Source organism: Zeugodacus cucurbitae, chromosome 6 (genome assembly GCF_028554725.1).
Source record: "Zeugodacus cucurbitae isolate PBARC_wt_2022May chromosome 6, idZeuCucr1.2, whole genome shotgun sequence".
NCBI classification, from domain to species: domain Eukaryota; kingdom Metazoa; phylum Arthropoda; class Insecta; order Diptera; family Tephritidae; genus Zeugodacus; species Zeugodacus cucurbitae.
The window spans coordinates 41,465,902-41,490,879 of record NC_071671.1 but is presented as its reverse complement, the minus strand read 5'-3'; the positions used below and the strand labels follow the sequence as shown (position 1 = coordinate 41,490,879).

At 35.4% G+C, this 24,978-nt stretch overlaps 1 protein-coding gene across 3 annotated transcripts in view; it reads left to right on the top strand.

Moving 5' to 3' along the window:
* Positions 1–24,978, top strand: part of LOC105215239 (tyrosine-protein kinase receptor torso) — a 128,687-nt gene that overhangs the window by 78,277 nt on the left and 25,432 nt on the right. For all 3 annotated transcript variants that reach the window (XR_008472048.1, XM_011189046.3, XM_054235040.1), the window contains exons 6-12: positions 470–641; positions 7,224–7,390; positions 7,527–7,662; positions 8,061–8,209; positions 10,111–10,369; positions 10,541–10,712; positions 18,344–19,406. Coding sequence is in view for 2 of the 3 variants with exons in the window: in XM_011189046.3 (XP_011187348.2) it covers positions 470–641; positions 7,224–7,390; positions 7,527–7,662; positions 8,061–8,209; positions 10,111–10,369; positions 10,541–10,712; positions 18,344–19,406 (2,118 nt within the window). In the remaining variant the exon portion in view is untranslated. The remainder of the gene's footprint in view (positions 1–469; positions 642–7,223; positions 7,391–7,526; positions 7,663–8,060; positions 8,210–10,110; positions 10,370–10,540; positions 10,713–18,343; positions 19,407–24,978) is intronic.

Sequence of the window (24,978 nt, the reverse complement as noted above, 5' to 3'; positions counted from 1 at the left end):
CATCTATCTCGAGCTAATACAAATAACGGCAATGCATCACTAAGAGCTGCAAAACGGTGCCATTGTCATTAGTGATAATTCCGTTCCACTACACAGTGTTGCATCTCCCCTTTCAAACCATGATGCTGTAAAGCACGTAGTTACGCCATTAGGGTTCTTTAGGTAATTTTGTATGTCTTAAGTAATTTCTTTCTTACTCTTAAAAGCAAGGCAATTTTTGCAGATTTTATTCGCGACACATTTATTAATTGAAAGTAGCTTACATCGGTTGAAGTGTGGGACGCTTACGCTTCCCTGTGAATGAGTCAATAAAGATTGTTGTTATTTATACAAAGTCCCATGTACAGCGCTTACTTGCAATATTTATGTGCATCCTCGTACAAATATTTTTATACTAAAATTCCAAATTTTCCATGTATTTCCTCTTTTATCTCTTATCTTTTCGCCATCATCATGATCCACGGAGCAGCCACGACAGTTGTACAGATCTACTTTGGAGAATTTAACCTTTTCAGAGGTATACAAGGTTGGCATAGTCGCCAAGAATACACACAATTCAGCGAAGGAAAGTGAAATGAAATGGCTAGTAATACAGACGCCGTCATGTGCGGAGTGGTACAACTACGATTTCACCATTTGCCGTAAGTTTAAACCATAAATTCTCGTGAGAACATTTTTATTTACAAATGCATACAGGGTGCATCAAATTTTATGCTTTGACATTTACTCACGGATTGAGTTAGTTAGACGAAAAGTAAATGATTATGTCGGGGTTTGGTTCAACACCATCAATGACAAAATGTAAAATGCTGAAGAAGAAGACACTTTGGCTCCAGAAATGTCCACATTAAATAAAAATAAGTTCAAGAACGGCGATTTAGTTATTGAATGTTAACATACTGACATAAAAGATGCACCCTGTACATCGCATGCGATTTTTAAATTAAATGATTTTTGGTTGAATCAAAACAAATCATATTGTTTTAATTTCGTATTTGTTTGTGAAGAAAACTTTCAATCGAAATTTTTAAAATTCCAAATAAATAAATAAAAGAAAATCTATAAAGCTATGTACAGAGATTTAGCGCACTTTATGATAGAGAAATACATTGTTTAATAAAAATAATGTGGCTCTATCGAATTCCTTATCATAGCCTATTGTCATATCAAGATATAAATAGTGGTCCAATCCCGTGCCATTTTTAACTGCTTTACGTCTTTTTTTAAATCTTGGCTTGACTTCTTGGGTTTTATAACGATGTTCAAATGTTCTACTTTCAATACCAATGCGACTTATTTTATATTCGTCGTTAAAAAGTATCTTTTTCCAAAAATGTATCTCTTGTTTTCACCTTTGGGTAAGACCGAATGACAAACGCACTTTAATACTCTTTTTCGACTATAGCGGATTTTTTCTTCTAACACATCCATACACATAATTCTCATTTATGTATAATGCAACATCTATTCCATCGTCTATACAATATTTGGTGACTGTGAGGAATAGTAAAAAGCCTGTCTGGTGATATGTATTTCAAAATTTTACCAATTAATCTTCTTCTTGACTTAAGAATTCTAACTAATTAACTGCCTTACAAACTGACCCTTTACCAAAGTAACGTTGAACTACTTCACTTTATTAAACATACTACTTTTTATTTAAACTACTTGATAATCATGATGTTGTCACATTTTGTTTATGTTATTTAAGTTATACTCTTACATAACTCCTGTACAAACTATTTAGTTTAGAAACTTATGTAGGTTTGTTTGTTATCGGAATCTCATTCACATTTCACCAAAAAGTCAAAAAGACATTGAAGTGAGAAGTGTGCGTTACGCTTCTCAATTTTTATATACGCGACGAAACTTTAAAATTTTGTTGTCATGAACTATGCAACATTCCTTACATTGTGTACTTTGCAAGAATATATTCTTAGTTAGCAAAACACGAACGTTTCACAAAAATTTTGATTTATTTCTCAATGTAGTCTCCGTTTGGATCGATACACTTGACTTATCGATGTTCTAACTTCTTAACAGATCAGAAAATTATATTTAATGAAGTTGTGTAAATCATTGGACTAAAATGTCAAACTGGCGAGTGGACTTTTCAAGTTGTCCAATTTGGAAGTGGCAATGGCGGAGCTGTGAGCCGGTGCAAATTTTTCGAAGAACATAGAAAAATATTAAATTGCATTTCTGTTAAAAGATCTCTTTGCGAATCTTTAATACTCCAATTATCGATTGCCCTAACTTTAATTAAATTATTTCCGTCTAAGTACCTTTACCTTCTTGGTTATTAACATGAAGATGACCGTTATTATAGGAATTAATCAATTACGGCCAATTATCGTACAATACTGGTAATGATGGCTAAATGAGCCTCAATCTCATATGCTCCACCAGCTAAAACTAGTAAAACCCTGGACACACACCATTCCCCACATTCAACATACGCATCACTAACACGCTACATTCACCACACTCACCACCACCTACAATCCACACCATACATCACTCACGAGAGAGTTACACACATACACTGCACACCGGCACACACATATAAGCTAAACCGATAACTGCACTCTCGTGTATGCCAACATCTATACAAAAGGGATCGACAGACGGACATTTTCTTTCTTCTTTGATATCACCAGCGATCATCCACACGCAAGTTCTTTTTATTCGTAATAATTTCCGATCAACGAGCATCCCGGCGGCCCAATCATTTTTTATTTTTTTAAATACATAAACTTAAGACCCATTATATCTATTCAACATTGTATATTTAAATCCAAAATACCTGTTGGTGAAACCCTTTCGAAGGGAATGCGTAAAATTATAAAGTGAAATAAAACGGAAAGCAAGGAAGCGAAATACAACACCACTTATTTTATTTCTATCGATATTTGAAAGAAGGTGATTGTAAGAATTTTTAAACACATTAGTAATGCATCATTTACACACATCAAAGCTTTCATGTTGACAGCAACCGATATATCGTCATTATGTCTGTGTCATCGTCGACTCCTTGAGTTAGATTCAATGAATAGTCATAGAATATCGACGGTGTGCATTACACTCACATATTCATCTGTATGTGGTACATTTTCCATACACCTGCCAAGCACATTTTCTAAGAAATGTGCGTTTGCAACTGAACTACTTATCGTCCATAGCAAATCGCCTAAGTTACAGTGGCAGTGTCTTAGCCAACATTTTGCGAAAGGATAATAATACAAATATTCTGTAAAGAACGAATATATCGCGTGGTTCGAGGGTCACTCTTGTCAAATTACAATACTGCTGATGTTAGGTTATGTTAGGTTAGAGTGGCTGATCTGCTGTAGCACAAGAGATCTCACTTGGACAGCTAAGCCAATGCTTTGTGATGCCGCAAGCTCCTCAAAATTGATGCTCAATACACCCAAGTAAAAACAAAGCGCTTTGAGCATTTCACGAATTTGTGCATGCAACTAATTTGTAGTCGGGACACTTCAGCTGTTTCTTCGAAGTTTGACCCGCCAAGATATTTCCGCCGCAGTCTAACGAAATCTTGACAATGAAGGAGAAGGTGTATAGATGTCTCAATCTCCCTTTCTTCCATGCAAATTTGGCGATTTGCGTCCGTCAGGATAATTAGCCTCACGGCAAGTAACCCCATCGTGCAGTGGCCAGTAATGACTTCTATCGTCACGAAGAGCTGAACCTTACTAGGACCAAATAGCTCAGTGGATCTCTTGTGATCCACCTTAGGCCAGAATTATCTCGCAGTCGCACAGGTACGGGTCGATGTCTAACTCCTGCCATGTTCATTCAACGACCACTGATCCAATGCGGAGATGCACCGGAGATAGTGGGGCACCAGCTTGTTCCCACACTGATGAGATTGCAGCTTGGGTGCCCTTCTCGCAAGCTGATCGGCTTTGCAGATTCCTGCGATACCTCTATGGCCTGGGACCCAAACGAGTGTTATATTAAAGTAGCTGGAAGCTACTGGCAGAGAGGCTAAGCACTTCTTAACCATCTTCTAGCGAACCGTCAGCGAGCACATGGGCAGAATTGCCGCTCTACTGAGTAATCTATCAGATGTTGCCTTCATGGCAGCCACTGTCGTTATAGTAGATAGGACTTTTAAGCTTCTTTGATAGACCCACAAGACCTAAAGATCTGAAACAGTTTCGACCTCATTACAAGCATACACATCCACAACTTGAACTTTTGAATTGGCAATAGCGTTTAGAAATTAAATTTCATACTAATTTCCTCGAATTGGCAATAGAAGTATAATTTCAAACAAATTTCCTTCCATAAAACGAACTTTTCGACCAGGGCATTATAAACAATTTGAAATTTTACTATCGAAACAGAATTTCCCTATAGTTCCTCTATCGTATGGAGGCGAACAGATAATATGATATAACACTTATGGATTGCATAAATCATGTCACAAAGGCATGAGATACAGACGTCAAGGGCCAAACAAATTACGAAGTAAATAAATAAAACTGTGTATAAAACTATATTTTCTAGCTTTTTGAAAAATTTTATGTTTTCATAACTCTATAGTCTCTCTAATTCGAAGATATTTTGTGGATTATGGTGATTAGAGTTAGAGATGTTCCACTATATGTTATATAGTACATTTACTTTTGTTTTTCTGTAGGAAATACCAGAATAACCTGACTTACAAAAATTTGTACTTATTAGTATTCAGGGAGGGAAAGGGCCGACATTGTTCTCTTTTTGAACTAAAACCAACAATTCCCGATGTTCCAGTTTACTCTCCAGCATAAGATGCAAATATCAAATATTTCCACCAAACTTTACTAAAGTAGTTCTGGTAGCATTAATTCGGATAATATCAATATAAAACTATATAGTTTAATTTTAAGTAGGACAAATATGCTGAAAGGATGACAAGAGTGCCAAGAGTACAAAATAATAAGAGGGAAATACTTAGAGTAGAGGAATAAATATTGCCCACTGTTATATCCCTCCTAACACCGTGTACACCATTGCAGTATATTCATATGTATGAGAGTAGTTATGCTCATAATCGTGGTAATTACTGCAATTTCTATCAACTGTTGAGTGTATTTAGACAATTTTACGTGGAATTTCTATAGATATGGCAGCAATGTGTGTTCCATTATTTGTACGACATTTAAGTAATATTATTGGAGCAGCTAAGAGAAACTACAATACATACCTTAAAGCAGGAGGAAATTACCAGCAGCTGTCTAATATATTCTTGGAATAATTGATGATGATAGAACTCTACATTCAATATGAGGCCGAAAGGTAAATTTTTTGACGGATAACTATGCAAGTTGTACAAATGTCGTATTTGCGACAACTTTGAGTATCACAAATCGACAATGCATCCATAAAAAGTTATAGTTTGCTTCTTAAGAAAATGTAGTTGAGATCACCACAACACGGGGTTATAAGAATTATCAATAAAAATTCGAACTTAACTTAAGCGAAGTTTTCAATATTCCTATCTTGCCATTTCACCGCACCGCATTTTACATATGTAATTGGTCGGTAGATTTATTGTTAGATTGCTTAAACACATCCGATTTGCTGGAATTTATTCTCACATGCATGTCACTTAAGTTGCTTCAATGGAACAGTACTTTAAACTGCGTGTTATTAAACTTAAAGTGCAAACTTGAGGTATCATGTTTGAAAATCTACTAGGAATAACGCTATCAAACTCTTCTTATTGTTAAAAACTTTCCCAACAACCTGATACTGCCGGCGAAAACGGAGCGCTTTAGTGACTGTGAAATGCATGTTTATGGAATACAAAATAAAGTAAAGCAAAGGTACAGCTAAGGTGTAGTGTGTTTAAGCTAACGGAATTTTATATTACAGTAAAAGAAATTAAATTACTTTCCATTCGGCTTCGCAAAGGTATGGGAAAATTCTTGTTGGTTTATGCATCTGTACGTCTGCATCTGTCTGCTGTCTACGGTTACTGCAGTTGTTGTCTAACTGAGAACTTTCGAAAGTCACGTACGAAGTTGGGTGTCAGTCTAGGCATCTTGCAAGGACTTGTGGAGCCGTATATTGAGTTTTTATCAGGGTTTTTCAATTAAAGTTCAAATCTATAAATAGGTGTAGAGCAATTATGATTTTCACACAATTTAAAATATAATTTACATAATTTTATTGTACATCAACGAAAATTACTGTGTAATATTTCTTTTATTGCTTTTTAAGTAAAGGGGTTTTCAATAGGACGCTACAAAAATGACCGATAAGGACAGCAAACGACGTCATATTTTTTTCGCTCTTTTGACATTACCCTTCGGTAAGGTTTGCCATTTCCGAAATTCGGAGTCAGTGGCCTCAACTTTCAGATCGCTACGTCCAATTTATGGTTCGTCATAATTATGTCCTGTCAGATCAACAATCGAGCGTCTAGTGGAACATTTTGACCTAAACCCTTACAATATCTAATTGACCAGCAGAATCGTCGTAATTGGGTTGAGCAACAACTTGAAAATGGTCTATGCCAACAAGCCAGCGACGCTTGATGAACTTCGTACGAATATCGAATGTGAAATTGCGGCAGTATAGGCTGATTTATGCTTGAAAACCAACGAAAATTTGGTTCAGAGTCTAAACTTCTGCAAGTGTGCCCGTGGTCATTCAATAGAAATCGAGTTTCAATTATAATGGCATCAAATGTACTTTCAAAGACTTTTGTACCGCTCTTATTGAAAAACAATTTGTTCTTGATCTATAAAAATTCAATAAATTAAATGTACACTAATGCAGCACAGATACTACCCCAATTTTTGCAATTCTTGTAAAAACTATTACGTCTAATGGTCAAATGATTTCGACCAGTTGAAAAATTAGAAAATACTGTAAGTATACGTATATTCCTATTGACGGTGTAATAACTGCTGATACTTTAAATATATCTGATCGTGATCATTCCAAAGTTGCATAGCCATCACTTTGCATGTCGCGAAATCTACCACCCATCTCTATAAATTGTTGGAGTTATCGTACTGCCCCGTTTAAATGAGATAAGTCTACATTAGCTACCTTTATAAACCCTAAACTTAACCCTTTCTTATTTCTACAATTTTATATACTCTTATACTCCTTTAGTATAATTGAAATATGAATTGTATATATTATTTTACCAGTATTGATTATATTATATTGATTTAAGATTTAATTTTTTTGTTGATCAGCGCCATTTAAACCCGAAGAATTAAAAGTTAGGCGCAAATATGTTAGAGGAAATATATATTCATTAAATATTACTTGGAAAAAGTCGGAGCATCCGATAAGTTACTACGTCATACAGGTTGTGGATCACATAGGTGTTGGACGTGAAAGTAAATTTAAAGTTAATAAGGTAAGTACATAATCATCACTCACATTTATTACATAAAACGCAATATTTTTCTTATTAAATTAGAAGAAGTCTTTTTATCTATCTATATTAATAGAACTAAAATTTAAATACTTAAACATATTTTTATTTCTTACAGGACACCACAAGGTTTATAATAAAAGAAATCGAATTAAATGGTACACTATTCGATGTACATTTAATTGCCTGCACCCCGGGAGGCAATGCGTCCACTGTCCAAACGGAGGTCAACAGTCAAACTGTGCTATTACCGGGTAAGATATACAATTATAAATTTTGTAATATTCAAAAAATGCCTTGATATAGAACTAGGTTGATTTTTGTATTTCGCCTATTTTCTAATTTAACCTTAAGGTGGGAGGGCCTTTGTAAATTCAAAAATTTTTCCCTCATATGTAATTCCGCTCACACAGTTTAATAAATGGCACCAAAGAACATAACGTATAACTGCTAATTTGTTCTGTGCGTCGATATTGACGACTTTCTTTCTTCTTTTCGTGTTGTTTATTTCGCTGTGTTTTCAACAAAAACAAAAAGACAAAAAACACTTGAACGCAGCTCGCCAACTTTCAATTGCTTTTAACATTTATCATTTGCATTGGTGTCCTTTAATTGATTTACACTGTTTCTCTCTCTTGCATGATGTCTTTAGGTTCGCCAGTGACGAATGATGCCCTTCTTATTGCAAAGCTAGTGGTCGCCGTGCCGATCATCATCATCTTAGCTTGTATCCTAATCACCATCCTTCGTTATCGTTATGTAAAATATAAAAGACATCAAAAGCGTTGCAAATATTTTGAGGTAAGTAAAGATTTTTCATGTACAAATTAAAAATATTTATGGGCTTAACTGCACATAATTTTCATTAAATGTGTCGTTCTATTAAATGGGCTGTCATTTAAAAACTGTTAAGTAACACTTACAGCAGAAAACATGTACTAGTCGATTTCAACAATTTTTAAATGAAAAAGTAAAACTGCTCTGTCGACAAATTTGACAAGTTAGATAAATTAAATTTGCTGAGCTTTTTGTTTCGTTTCTGTAAACATTGAAAGTGGTAGTTATGTGGGAAATTTTATAAAAAATCGTCTAAAGCGGGGATACAGCAGTATTTACCCTAGTTTCTTATACCTGGTCAAGTTTCAATTTGGAGCTGGGAAAAATTGCACTAACTGATCTCGTGTTAGTGATACTTGTTATAGGGATATCACCTGAATATTTTGTGTTGCAATTACTTATGAACATCCACAACTTTGAATGCTTTTGAACCCCTGGACTGATATACATATACATAAATGGTCAGTATAACACTCCTCCTCGAGTGAATTTAAAGTTACTTGGCTAAAGATCTGTGTTATATATTTTCGAAACTTTTTGGCTACAAACTTAAAATCACTATAAATAAAGCATTTTAATAACTTTAATAATAAAACTGATTGGACAGCCTACATCGTTTACCTTTGTAAAATGGTAGTAACTTCGGCTTGTGTTCTTTGAGAAAACTCTTTCGCTAAGTCGTGGTGCAACATCATATCGCTATCTAAAAGTGTGCCTCTTGTGTCTAAAATATCAATTTAAAACAAAATTTAGTATGTCATCAGCGATTGTTTACATAAATACTATTAAATTGTCCATTTCTTTCAAAATTTTCGCCACTCACTCACCAACGGATAGAATTTCGATTTTTCGGCATTAATGATTTCGAAACTAGCGACATCTATGAGCCATGGGAAGTATTTATCAAGTCGGCAAGTGAGATCATTTCGATTGAAAATGTTATTTTCGATACGGTTTCAATGATTTCAACGATTTTTTCGATCGAAACGGATTCAAAAATTAGACCCAATATTAAAATATATTTGACCCAAAGTCCCTTTTCCTCTGAAAAATCTCACTTCTAACCGATGAATAAATAAACAAATCCGCGTATGAGATAGAAAGATAGAGAGAAAAAAGAAGAAATAGATGTTGTAAGGAATACTTTAATATGAGATAACTTTACCACTCTCAACATCGTCCGTCCCCGTTGCTTGCACCACTATTTCCATTTATTACACATACTTTGCAAGACCTTGGAGGGATGATGCAGCGATATTCTTTTGCAGCTTTCTTTACGTGCATAACAAGTAATTAAGGTCACAGTGTCGCTTTTGTATTTTTTATAATACTCACTTTCATAGTTTCTTATTGTCACCGGCGGCACTTGACTGTGTAGAGACACTTGAAATGCTCACTAGCGCGCAGCACACTATGATTGAGTTCAACAGCATTTGCCAATTAATTAGCAACAAATGGCGCGCTCTTAACTACATATACTCGTACCAGATGTATGCATACATACATAGATACCTGTTGACTGCCGTCTGCTAGCTTCATTAGCGTGGAAACGCCTAGGTGTATGCTTGCGTGAAATACGAAACGAATGAGTGGCTGTGCCCCTTCTTAATTACAACAATCAATTTGCCTCAAGTGCTGTACAAGTAAACTCAAGTTAATTTTTACACGCACTTCAAATGATTTTAAGTGCCGCAAACACACATACGAGCCTAGCATACGAACACATACACACTCACACTAATGCGTTGAGGTTTCAATGAAAATGTTTTTCTTAATAATAACATTTTTGCAGTGCTTGAATTCATAACACTTGTTTACTTATTTAAGTGTGTAAGTGTGCTGTATTTTTCAATTTCTTTTTTTAGGATCTAGAAAATAAGGCGCCCATTGATCCAAAGGCGGCCTTGGAAAAAACGAAAACTGTGCTCACCTCACCGGAGGACCTGTCGCAATTTCAATTGGATCTTGAGGAGAAATTATTTTTCAACGACGCCATGGAAATCGACCGCAACGATATTAAGTTGCACGAAATTCTGGGTGAGGGCGCTTTCGGTTTAGTGCGCCGTGGCATCTACAACGATAGCAAAGCGGGCGCACGTGAAGTGGCTGTTAAAATGCTGAAAGGTATGAATATAGGCATTTTGGCCGCCACAAACTGGAGGCAACATATTTACCGACAAAGTTTTTGGCTGCTGTCCAAGCACTCTTTTCCAATATTATATACAAATATGTACATACGTATGGAGATGGTGGTGGGTGTTAATTATACAAACTTCTGCTATTAATTGTAAATAGATCGCCCTTCGGTGGATGATGTGCGCGCTTTTCGACGTGAAATCGAAGTAATGAAATCGGTGGAGCGGCATCCGAACATTGTCGGCATCATTGGACATTGCACAAAGAGTTATAATGAAATGCTTTTGCTGACGGAATATTGCAGTTTCGGCAATTTACTGGATTTTTTAAGGTAATTTTTTTTCAACTATATTTAATAAAATATGTTTTGTGGGAATATTTCTTTTACGAATTGTATTTCGAATTTTTATTTCATTCGAATATGTTTTATGATTTTTTTTTTTAATTTAAAACTAAAGATGTACATAATGGGAATCCATTTCACTCAAATAAAACCAAACAACTATAAATAATTTTAAATTAGCATTATTAGCACAAAATAGTTCAAATATAGAAGCTGGGACTTTTGGTCCGACAATTGGTAGAGTTACTTTGTTATGACTACATTATAATTTCTTTGGAACCACTTTGTCCGTTTTGATATAGGTTTCGGATCATAAATTTGGACAATAAAATCAGCAAGAAGTTCTGAACTGCAAAAACTGAGTCATATGTTTATGAGAAGCAAATCAATGTAATGCTTCGAACGAATGTATGAGAAATCAAGTCGGAGTTTGTTCAAAGTATTTATACTGACTCTTCTCCGTTATTATATTTTAGGTAGAACCGCTTAGCTGTAATTTATACATACCGTATATAACCTAATTTTATATCTAGTTAAAAGAAACCCATTGTTTCGAACGGGTGACGCGACATATATGATTTCGTAAAAAAAATTCTTTCAGACTGTTTTGTAATTGGTTGACTAAGCATTGTTTCAGCACATGTCAAAGATGGACACCAGCAAAGCGGAAATAATACATATTTTATTTGCGATAATGGCGAAAACACAAGTCAAGTGGTTAAAATTTATAATAGTGTTTATGGTCCTTGAACTTTAACAGTCAATCAAGCGCAATTTTGGTTTCGACGATTGCGTCCCGTATTTTTTATGTAAAATATACTGTGGCCAAGCCAGTATTGGCGGTCAGGCTGTCATGGGTATAATGTACTTTGGTGGTGAAAATTTGTGAAATCGGTTCAGGAATTACCTCAGCCCTCGTATACTATATGTCATGGTTTTCGTTATTCTATTGGATTTTATGCCGAATATATGGATCAAATTGGAACTGTATTATGTACAATTCGAAAGTCTGAAGGAAACAATTGCAGAGAAGCGACAAACTTTGGGCTATATGAAAGAAATTGTGTTTCATCAGGACAATGCCTGGGCACGTACAACGATAGTGACTCACCAGAGGCTCGGGGAGCTTGTTTCGGAGGTTATTATACATCCACCTTAAAATTCGGATCAACAAGTCGTTACTGATTTTGCAGATGAACTTTTCACGTCAAGAGTAGCTTTTAAAAATTATGGGCCAATGAGAACACGGTTTTCTATGAAAATGACTTTATCAAAATATCTTCAAAATGTAAAATAGAGCATATATGACCGAAATTGGACCATTCTTACTAAGCTAAACTAAGAAACTGATAAATGAAATCTGAATGAATTAATCGAAACAATCTAATATACTTGAATGAATACAATTTCCATTAGTGGCAAAGAATTCCGAAGTTCCTCTGGAAACAACCCGATTAAATAAAATTTTAAACGATTTGAGAATGATTTTTCATTCCTTTCCGACGAACTAATCAGTAATGTTGTTCGTGCTGTCTGTTTGCATTATCATAATACACCCATGCTTTGTTCATTACAGAAAATATTTTGAAGAAAGACATACTTGTGTAAACAGATATGTATATGCATACATATTGATGGAACAACTAATTGTAAAGCTTAGTAATCTACATATATGTACATGAGTGTGTTTACGGCAACACAATTGGTTACACCCGTATGTGTTAGACTATGTTCAAAATAATAGATTTAATTACCCAATTAGTACATATATTGTTTACCTTTATGGTATGTATTATGTAGGCGCTGATGCAAAATGAAAGCAGCAGTGTATTGTGGATATCAACATCTAAAGGCATGTGCTCCACCGCAACCGACCGCAATGAAGTTGTGGTTTCAGCAACTCAGTTAGGCTTTAACCTGAAAGCTTTGATTGTATTTCCTGGAGGCTTATGAATTCTCCACCCACACCCTTATTAGATCGAATCATAATTTTAAGATTTCCTTTTTTAGTAGATTTAATATAATGATTTCTATTTAAAAGCAATAATTCTAATACTATTTATAATTCATCCTCATTGTAATACTAAACTTCTACACACATAATCCCATGAGTCAATAGCTCAACCAAGTGTCATTATTACTTTGTTAATATTTATTATTTTATTGAATTAGATATTACAGTGAAACTTCGATAACTCGTATTTGCAAGGGACCACAATTTAAATACGAGTTTTGGAGTTTTTCATGTTATCAAGTTATACAACTTATAGAGGCAACATACAGAATATACGAATTATAGAGTTTTTTTATTTATTTTTTCAATTTTACATAAAAAACAAGAAATGATTGTACATATTTAAATTTTAAAATATAAAGTACATATGTTATTCAATCAATATATGTATGTATGTATTTTGAAAAATTGTACAAAAAAATTAAGAAAAGTGTTCATTTTAAAAGAAATCCGTAATATGTTTTTGACAGACATTATTTTGGCGTATTTTATCTATGGCATTATCAATGTTTACAATGTCATTAAAAACAGTGTCTTCAACATTTGATGCTATGAAAAAATACGCAAATTTTCAATTGAAGCTTTCGCAACCTTTGTCGAAACTGAGGGAATTTCAAATGTTTCATCGATGTTTTCGAAACCCAGAATTTCATCATCATTGAGGCTTCCAGTAGTCACCAACTCATCATTAACATGAATGTAGTCATCAAAGTTTACACGTGTTTCTGCATTTTGTGGAACACGAGCCCACTCTGCTATGGGAAGTACATCTTCCCTGATTACGACTACATTTTGATCCTTAACAAAACCGCAAGCTCGAAAACAGTTTTTAATAGTCGATTTACTGATATTTGTCCAGGCTTTATGAGCAATATTCATTGCACCATAAATCGAAATGGAATAATCCTTTTTTTCCTCGATGATTTCAAGCAGTTTCACAACAACTTCTTTACGGTAAAATGCTTTGAAACTTTTGATTATGCCTTTGTCGAGTTTTTGCAAAACTGAAGTGGTGTTAGGTGGGAGAAATTCAGTCTGCATATTGGTCAAAGGTTCCATTGCAGTGTGGGCAGTGCAATTATCAATAAATAATAAAATCTTTCTATTTTGTTTTATCATTTGTTGGTTCACCAATTGTAGCCATTCAAGAAATAAATTACGTGTCATCCATGACTTTGAATTTGCACGATTAAGCATAGGGAACGTCTTGATGTTTTTAAAGCATCTGGGTTTCATTGATTTACCGATCATTAATGGTTTAAATTTTTCTGACCCATCCATATTTGCAGCAAGCAACAGAGTAAGACGATCCTTGCTCAATTTGCCACCATGACAACTTTGGCCTTTTAAAGACAAAGTGCGATCAGGAAGACAGTTGTAAAAAAGACCCGTTTCATCCGCGTTGAAAATATTCTTGGGCCCATAATTCTCTATTAACTTTTGAATGTTTTCTTTCCATTGAACGCACACTTCTTCATCACCGGCCGCGCTTTCACCGCAAACTTTTTTGAAACTTACATTATTTCTCTTCTTGAAATTGTCCAACCAGCCATTACTTGCGTTGAATTGTGTTAAGCCCAATTTTGCGGAATACACCTTTGCTTTTTCTTTTAGTAAAAGTCCTCCAACTGGAATAGTATTAGATTCTCGGAGTTGCAAAAACCAAGTGAGTACCCTCTTTTCTAATTCCGGGTATTCTGGTAATTTTTGGCGCTTACGTTTGGTGTTTGAGGGCAAACCCAAATACAGATCACTTTTTTTTCAAAATTGATGTGATAATAGATGGCGCAATACCGAACCTTTTCGCAATTTCTACTTGTTTTTCACCATTTTTTACGGCAACAATAATTTCTTTTTTTTTAAGTTGGTAATATTTTGCACTTACGAGAACTTGACATCTTGCGTCCTAATTGATACTAATCTACGCTAGATGTAGAAAACATAGCAAAACTTATGAATAAGAGTAACTGTAAAATAATAACGGTTAAAAAACGTACTATGTTTTCGTCACGTACGGTTTTTTGTGAAAAAAAATACGAGTTGTAGAGGCTTTTGATACACATTTTTCAATTTTTGTCTCGAGAAAAATACGAGTTATCAAAGGGACCGAAATACATGCATTTTTCGCGAATTTTTCTAGGGACCGAAGAAATACTATGAAATATCAAGGTTTTTCGCTTATCGAGGTTACGACTTATCGAAGTTTCACTGTACAAAACACCTTTTATACGTTTCCTAAACAAAATTGTCAAATTAGGCATATAAAAATTAAAAAAAAGAGCTCTTTAAAGAATTGATTCAGATAAATAAGAACAATGTATTTGTAGGTAGGCTATAAATCGTCAAGATTTTGTTTGGTTTGGTTTTCCTGTTAGCTCAGTATAGTCACGTAGAGGTGACTGAAAAATACATTAAGAGAGGCTACTCATCTCCAGTTGCCATTTTTCGCATATTATCTATTTCTATCAACCCTCATTATAGTATCCAAATATGGCAAAAACTTGCTACTGATTGTAGTTTTGAGTAAAGGAATATATATATTTTAATTGTAATAGGATTACACCTCAAAATTCTGTTTCATTGCTTATTATTTATTATTTTAGTAGTATTTTGCTCTTCTACACTTATGTTAAATTTTATATGTTTTTGGTATATTTTCTGTTGCATAAATGTGGTCACTTCTGTAAGAATCACTGACATTGTATTTAAGTTGTGAAACAACAATAATGAATCCTTATTTTTTATTTACCTCAACGTAGGTGTTTTTGTTTGTCCATTTCCAAACAAGAATTTATTATTTAAGTTTTTAAGCTTTTTTTCCCACTGAAAAATAGAAAAATCATTTTTTAGCGTAAGTTCTTTGCAAATAATATCTTAGATAGTCGATTAATTAATTAATTAGATGAATTAGATTGAAAAATAAAAAAAAAAATTTTATATTGCTATGAAATATTAATTTTAAAAATTTTTACGATACACAGTTTTAAAGTTTGAGAAATTCTGTACAAAAAAGTCACATGGTGTTTTAAAATCTGTTCATTAGTTTTAAAGTTATGGCGGTTCGAAAATTTGTTTACAAAAAACTTTGGCCCCTTACAGTATGGCAACCCCGCGTTACACAACCCTAACACCGTATGTTTTATTTTAGGTTTTACATCTTATATATATAAAATTAAGTGGCAAAACTTCCTGTTCGCATACTCCTCCTAGACGGCTTACCCGATTTCAATGAAATTTTCTGGGGTGATTGGGGTCTGTGTGGAGGGTGCACATAAGAAATTTAATGTGTGTATCATTGCACGTTTTGAAAAAAAAAAATGAATTTGCAAGAACATTGCTATATTCCGAAATACCACAATATTTCACTTGGAATCCATCATCGAAAACATTTCAACGACGAAAGCAAGGGGAGCGTGTTGACGGTTATGTCCGTAAAACCGATGCCATAGGACGCATTTACACCATCCATCCGAACAACGCCGAATTTTTCTATTTGCGTCTGCTATTACTCAACGTGCGCGGACCAAGATCATTTGATGATTTGAAAACTGTTGACGGTCAGTTGTGTGTGACGTATCGTGAAGTATGTCAGCGGTTGCATTTGTTAGAAGATGATATGCATTGGGACACCGAACTTCATGACGCATCACTCTCATCTCATCCAAAACAAATACGCGTACTATTCGCCATAATAATATCTACAAGCCTTCCGTCAAATCCGCAAGAACTGTGGAATAAGTACAAAGACTGCATGACCGAGGACTTATTAATTTTGGCGCGTAATCGAGCATCGGACGCAGACTTGCTATATACATTACAAAAGTATAATGATGCTTTGATATTGGTTGAAGATCTGTGCCTTACAATTGCGAATAAGGCATAACTGCGCCCAATCGTTCAGCGATTGATATGCTTGACCATGAGCTTCAACGTGAACAACAATACGATTGCAATGAATTGCGTGCTTTCATACAAGCTAACATTACCAAATTGAATATTCAGCAGAAAAATGCTTATGATAAGATTATACGAGCGGTTGACAATAACGCCGGTGGATTCTACTTTCTGGATGCGCCCGGTGGTACAAGGAAAACGTTTCTGATCTCTTTGATTCTTGCTACTATACGGTCACAGCAGAAAATTGCGCTGGCAATTGCTTCGTCAGGCATCGCTGCTACTCTACTTGATGGCGGCCGAACAGCACATTCTGCGTTGAAATTACCGTTGAACGTCCAAGTCGTTGAAACACCAACGTGCAACATATCGAGGAATTCAGCAATGGCAAAAGTTTTGCGAGGAGCTGGAATAGTTCTATGGGATGAGTGCCCAATGGCTAACAAAAAGTCATTAGAAGCTTTTAATAGAACAATGCAAGATTTACGCAAAAAGCAACAACTTTTTGGCGTAGCATTAGTCTTATTATCTGGCGATTTTCGGCAAACTTTGCCAGTCATTCCTCGATCAACTCCTGCCGACGAAATAAACGCATGTTTAAAATCGTCAGTTTTGTGGAGACATGTTCAAAGGCTGACTCTTACCATCAACATGCGAGTCCAATTGCAAAACGATCGATCCACAGCGGCGTTTTCGTAGCAGTTGTTGGACATTGGCGAAGGCAAAATACCAATCGATGATACCGGTTTGAACACATTGCCGAACAACTTTTGTACACATTTACAATCGAAAGAAGAATTGATTGAAAGTGTATTTCCGAATATTGTTCAACACTATCAAATCCACGATTATTTAAGTGAACGCGCAATATTGGCACCAAAAATGTACACGTCAACGAAATCAATTTTGCCATTCAAGAAAAACTGCCAGGAGAAGCTACAACATATACATCGATTGATAGCGTTTTGAATCAAGATGAAATAGTCAATTATCCAACTGAATTCTTGAATTCTTTGGATCCCCCCGGTCTGCCACCGCATAGTTTGGTCCTGAAAGTCGGTTCACCCATTATACTTCTAAGAAATCTGAAGCCACCGACTTTGTATAATGGCACAAGACTTTCAGTCCAAAAATTGTGGCCAAATTTTCAAGTGGCAAACGTTTCAAGTGTGCGGCGTCAATTTGGAAGAACCGTGCTTCTCCCACGGCCAATTGTTCGTCGCATGCTCGACAGTGGGAACAGCAAAGAGCTTATTCATTTACGCGCCAGGTGGAAAAACCAAAAATGTTGTATACCAATATGTTTTATAAATGTTTTATAAATAAGTAACAGTTTTACAACAATAAATCAAAACCCAAAGTAAAAACCCTTAAGAGTTTTAATCGATTTAAGTGTAGCGAAGCGCACAGGGTAACAGCTAGTATACTATACTATACATTGCCAAAGAAAATAAAGAACTTTTTTTCAAGTGGCTTTTTTTCAGAGAATGCCTCATATGCAAAAGTCGGCGAATTTCTATACGAATCTAGAAAAATATTGTATTTGAGTTTTGACTGGGGACTAGTAGGCACGTGTCATTGGTATGCCAATATTTACTATTTTCGCTACACATACACATATATGTATATACTACAATATAAGCACGGATTTTTTCGGAATTTATTTTGTTTCATTCACCCACACCATGTGTGTTCCCATTTATCGTTGCAGAGATGAATGGAAATATTTGTACGAGTTGAATGTAAAGTGCAGCAGTGCCTCAATAAATCGGATGTGCAATCGATTGAGTCGACATAGTGGCAAAAAACAACAGAAGCGTGGGCGCCGCAGCATATCACAAACGCATCGACGCAATCGTAGCGATAGCAACGGCAACAGCCATCTCACCTCCATTGACCACAGCTACACCAGCAGGAGCGGTGGCGGTGGCTGTAGCACCGAGGGTGGTGGCAGTGGTGGTGGTGTTGTTACTAAGGTTTTCAACATTGACGGCAACATCATCGAGCGGCTCAAGTTCAAATATAAAAATCTAAGCTCACTGCAGCAGCGGCATAGCCTTACAGTAGCAACAACAACAACACATTATCGGCCCACATATGATATATCTGCGGCGACTACGATGACATCGATCACCACCATAAACGACAGCACGCCACCACCGCCCCCCACGCCGCTGCTGTCGCCGCACTCCAATGCCGCCGACAACAAATCGTATGGATATGGTTACGAGGAAATCGGCTGCAACACCTGCAGGCAACACCTCAGTACTCGTATGAGCAATGATGGTGGAAAAAACACTAAAGTGCTTAACGGCATAAATGCGTCGAGTAGTGAGGCGGCGAAGCAACAGTTTGACAAAGAGGACGCAGAGCAGAAGCAATCGGGAGGTAGCGACGCGTACGCGAGAAATTGTGAGTGTCAGCAAAATTTATTGAATGAAGGCCAGGTGAAACAACGTCAAAAAACGGCCACTAAATGTGCGAAGAAATCGACCGGTGCGGTGGAGAATAAATCATATTTTAGGTTTCTGCCTGAAATCGTGAGTGAGGCAGCACTGCGCCAACGTCAATGGCAGAGACGTCAAGCACGTTCTGCGGCACGCAACAGAGCGTTGGTGGTGCAGCCAACCGAAAGTAGCAGCACAACAACTGTCACCAGCGCGGCAACAACCACCGACAATGTCGTCCATGATGGCTTAAGCGAAAGCGTGCGACGCCAGCCATTGAGCACCGCCGATCTGCTGGATATAGCGCGACAGGTTGCGGTGGGCATGGTAAGTACTACAAAGAGAGATTAACACGTTTTGCTGTTATTTCCGTTATCTACACTTTTATCCATTAGTTGACGCGTCAATTGACATTCACAATTGTGCTCGGCGTTAGTTGAGTGTTCTTAATTAAGTATTTGACTTTTTGGTTGTTTGGCGAGGATGTTTCACAGTCACAATGTACCCAATTCAAATACATTTTTGTTCCAAAGTTTATATTATATTATTCGTAAAGCATTGAATACCAAATTTAGAAATTTATATATTCAGACTCTTTACAAATAGGAAATAAGTTAGGCAGCAGAACATTACGCTCATTAACCTTTACATTTCCAAAAATTAAAGGCGTGAAAATATTTCAACGATTACATTAGTGATATGAGACTAGATCAAGGTCTGATTTAATTAACTCTAAACAATTTGGTGATCAAGCAAATATGAGCTAATAAACTAATTTCATTAAAACTAACCTCATATTAACCAATATAAAGTCAGTTAAAAGGTAAAAAAAATAAGTATGTGGAGTTGGGGAAGTTCTGATAATTCCATTGATAAAAACTAGGACACATTATTACCAGGAAAATATGCACACATATTCAGATATCTCAGAAAATGACAAGTGTTATCGTTATAAAGTCAGCCATGAGCTCTGGGTGCTCATATTCCTGAGCCTTAGAAATTGTGGTCCGATTTCGAAAATTCTTTAAGTATACGTACACGCTTTAAAGCCTTTCTGCGATATTTTTATACTCTCGCAAAAAAGTTGCTAAAGAGAGTATTATAGTTTTGTTCACATAACGGTTGTTTGTAAGTCATAAAACTAAACGAGTTAGATATGTTATGAATATCAACGTGATCAGGTTGACGATGTCCGTCCATCCGTCTGTCCGTCTCTCCGTGCAACGTTGCTATTGAAAATGGGCGAAATCGGACCACTGCCACGCCCCCGAAATGGCGAAAATCAAAAACACATAAAGTGTCATAACTAAGACATAAATAAAGTTATAATAGTAAAATTCGGTATTAGGTATCGCACTAGGAAGGGGCATATTTGGATTGTATAATACTATCGAGGTAGAATTTTAAAAGAGTCCCTGTATCGTATGGAGGCAAACAAAAATATGATATTACACTTATGGATTGCATAAATCATGTAATAAAGGAATGGGATACAGACGTCAAGAGGCAAACAAAAGCGAACTACAACACTCGATAACTCGAGGTTTTTTTGTGGATTATGGTAATTCGAGTTAGGAAAGTTCCACTGTAACTCTGTATTTATATTTGCCATTTTTATTGTTTGTCGCTTAGCCATTAACTAAAAATTAGAACAGGTTTCATTGCCACGCGGCGCCGCTCTGTCGTTCAAAAATGTCGTTTATTGTGTGGCCACTTCAATAGCATTTTATATATTTTAATTGTCTGATGTGATGTGAAATTGTGATTGGACTAAAATCAAATATGTATATAGACATGTACATACATAATTAGAGTCAGCGACGTCGACGATTAAATAAAGTTATTAAAGTTGGCCTAAGTCATTCGACTGTCAAAAATCAATCAACTGGCCAATAAGGCCAGTGCAAAGAATGCTCTAACGCACTCGATCGAACCGATTTAATAATTCCTCATAATTGTAAAATTATGTAGGTTTGTATATACGAAAAAGCGCTTCAAATGTCATCTTCTTGCAAATTTATTAGATATGAAAATTTATATTTTCGCATTTTCATATGAATATTTTTTTTGTTTAAGTTTGTACAGCTTTATTCAATAATCTCTTATTGGCATTGTTATTCGGATTTTCATATTTCAGCAAGTTTACTTTCACTGAATTTCAATGCACCCTCTTTCTTATTATTGAGAGGTAGTGGCGCTTAACAACGAAGATTAAAGCTAAACAATTCTTCGAAATCGCGAACGAAGGAAAAGTATGCATATCCGGCTCGAATTTAGTTGCGAAATTTTCCGCATTCCTGCTAGTGTTGGGATGTGATTTTTGAAAACTGATGCCAACAAATTAGAAGTATTTAATAGTAGTGTGGTGAGAACTGGTTTACGGAAAGCGTAGCCAAATTAGAGCGAGCTCATCTTCCAAAATCGAATAATTTAGAATTCAAGCTTTCAATTCGATATTGTGGGTTTAACATAAGGTGTGAAGTGGGCATGCAAATCTATTAAATTCTTTATATATAACTAATAGTGGACTATCAGGATCCAGTCGGATTACCAGGATAGGATAACCAGTTGCGGGCAGAAGTCCGTCCTCATAAACTGCGTAAGGCCGTTCAGGACCTGCTGGAAAATTACTCTGGGATGTTAACAAAGGGAAAGCATTCACTTGAATCGCAAAACATAGTAATGGAAACCTCAGCACATTTACCTATGCGATCTAGTACATATTGCAGCATCTCATATTCATTCAACCTAGTACTCATGACGTAACGAAGAAAACAAGTGAATAAACTCTGATTTGTTGTAAACTGAGTAGCATATATAAAACTGTATGTACATTATGAAGCAGAACTGAATGGAAATGTGCCCGCATAACAAACGCTCGTGCAGATACATATGTACTTATGTCATGTCGTACTTCCAGCAAGAAGCTTTAGAAATAAAAACTCGCGTTATAAGTACATACTTATGTGCATATTTAAGTATTCGAGCGTATAAACTGTGTGGGCACCTGTTTCGGTTTACAAACCATTTTCATATTTCAATCTTATATTAAGTGTTAAGGAAAATATGCAAACACTTACATACGCGTTCTTAAACACACATACACACATACATTTGTAATTAAAGCCGTACTATAACCGTTAATTTGAACAAAAGATATACTCATGCACATTTGTACATACATATTTTTGTACTTTTCAAAATATATTGAATGGAATTTCGCTTGTGTTTGGAATAAAACTCAGAGTGCGGTCCGATAAGTACTTAGCCCGCCTTATTTCGGAAATATTAAAAAAATATCCAATTTGGCGCCAACTCCAAAGTTCCGAATAATATCGCTGTAAGATCATTTTACGCATCTCCGAAGAGTCGAGAAAGATGTTCTTCTGAATCCCAGAAAACGGTGGTCATCTCATATCCTGCCAGCATTATACGATTTCTTCAGGGCAAGTTCACTGGGAAAAGCCCACTGTTTCGACTATTTCTTAACATCTGGTGTATCTCAGTGGATCCATGTTTTGTCAACAGTCACGATTTGACTCAGAAACTTACTACTTCAATTGGTAATCTGCCAAAACGAGACCATTGACCTGTGTGGTAGCCGATAACGGGGTAAAAAGCGATGTTTGACCAAGTTGAAAATTCGCTGGCGAATGAGGAGAATCACCGTATACAGCATCCAAGCACTCTTTTAAAGAAGGATTCGAATCAGCGACCGATATTGAACACGTTCGATTCCATAGTGGTGCCATCGGGTGTTAAGGCTAAGTACGTAACGGACTCCGCTCGTGTTCTTATATATAATGTAGTACTCAAATGTGTGGGATAAGAAAACAATAGATCATAGTATGAAGTTGAAATATGCTCAGTTAAATAGGTATATGGTTGTATTTACATATATACGCAATGTTATTATTTTATTTGGAGCGAAAGAAAATTATGCGAGGTTTTAAGTTCGTGTACATTCATGAAAGCAGTTATTTAATTGTGGAAGTACTTCATGAAGACTTCAAGTACAACAATGAAATATGCTTGTATGTACCCTTATATATTTTATTTATTTATAGGTATTTCCTTGCATATGGGCATTTCCGTCATGCCGAACATGACAATCGCACACATTTCAACTAAACAAAATGATGAACTAAAATATTTTTTATATTTCACAGTAGAATTAGCTCTTTATTAGTCGTACATTTATTGTAAAGGTTGATTCTTCAACGATTTCCATTTTCAAGATAATTGCAAAAAACCAAGGTATTCGCACGGGACAAAAAATGGAAGTTTTTCCAGACAACGATTCCAACTCCGCACGGGACATTTTTTCCATCTTAATATTTCTGTTGATTATGTTGTTATAATACGTAACTTTTACCAACGAGGCCCGTAAAGTCGTTTAAAAAGTAGTAAATGCATTTATTTTTAAATAACATGAAACGATAAACACATCAAAAATATTCAATAGTGTAAAATGAAAATAGTATTATGAATATGAAGCAGCTCTTACTTCTTGACCAACAAAAGAAATACAACTGGGAAATACCTGGAATGCATTTAACCATTTTTTATCTAAATAAGAGAGTATACTGTACTATCAATATACAATCTGTACTGTTTTGTGCACATTGATGAAATGAAAATGCATCGGGTATAAACAATTTTGGGATTTGTTTGTTTGTTTTGTTTTTAAACTGAGAGCAGTTACCATAGCAAAAATAAATATTTTAGAAAAGCAACGAAAGGATTTCCAGATTTTAGTTAAGAGATTTATCAAGAAAATAAAATGTTATGCATAAGCTTATCAATTATAACAGCAAACGATTTTCTCCTGTACTCGACCGATTCGAATGAAATTCGGTATATAATATTTTCATGACACCCTGATAACACGGATAATAAATGGGCGAAATCGGTTCACAACCACGACAACTCCCATATAACTCAATTTTGAATTCCATCTGATTCCTTCACATTATAATGTATATGTGGTGGTTAGGGTGTTATCAAATGAAACACTATTTAACCACTTACTTATTTAAATAAACTTTATTCACACACGAGTAAATCCTATTTACAAATATAATATATTATTTGTTAATACATATAGTTACGAATATATTTAAAGTTGAGCGCAGTAGAACACGTGTGGTCTCGTCGGATGATCAAAAGGAATAGAGCGAATAAGAGAAATGAATATGAGGTGATTAATATTGTAACGGGACTAAATACTTTAGTTGCTGAATACAGTGTTACCAGAAAGGAGTTAATTATAATATTAAGAATAGTTATTTAATTATCTATTACAATTAGGAGTGATGCTAGTCGCTACATATACATAAGGAACCAATGAAGATAGTGGAATAAAAAACTTCTGACAAAATTGTCGAAAACGGGCTATAACTTTTCAAGGCCCCAGATATCGAACATGATGAACTCAGCGCCTAAGGGTATATTTTAACCGAAAATATAGGTGATTCTCTCAGATAATTTAATGTAATTCAGAGGAAATTGTTTTCTCCTAATTATTAAAATCGGGTCATAACATCTCCTAGCTCCCATATACCCAATTATAGGTTTTTCAAAAATACGGTGGGCTGTATTCCGCATATACATATGTTTTGGTTAATATGTGAGATATTTTAGCAAAATTAAGTGAGCGTATAGTCTTAGGTACAGTGTACCTTGCTGGTGAAAATTAATGAAATCGGTTCAGGAATTACCTCAGCCGCATATACTATATATGATATGATAATTATGATTTTAGTTATTGTATTAAACTTTATGCCGAATTTATGGGTAAATTTGTGTGTTTTCTTAATAAAACTATGTCAATAAATTGCGAGATTATAAAATGTTCGGTTGCACCCGAACTTAGTCTTTCCTCACTTGTTTATATTTT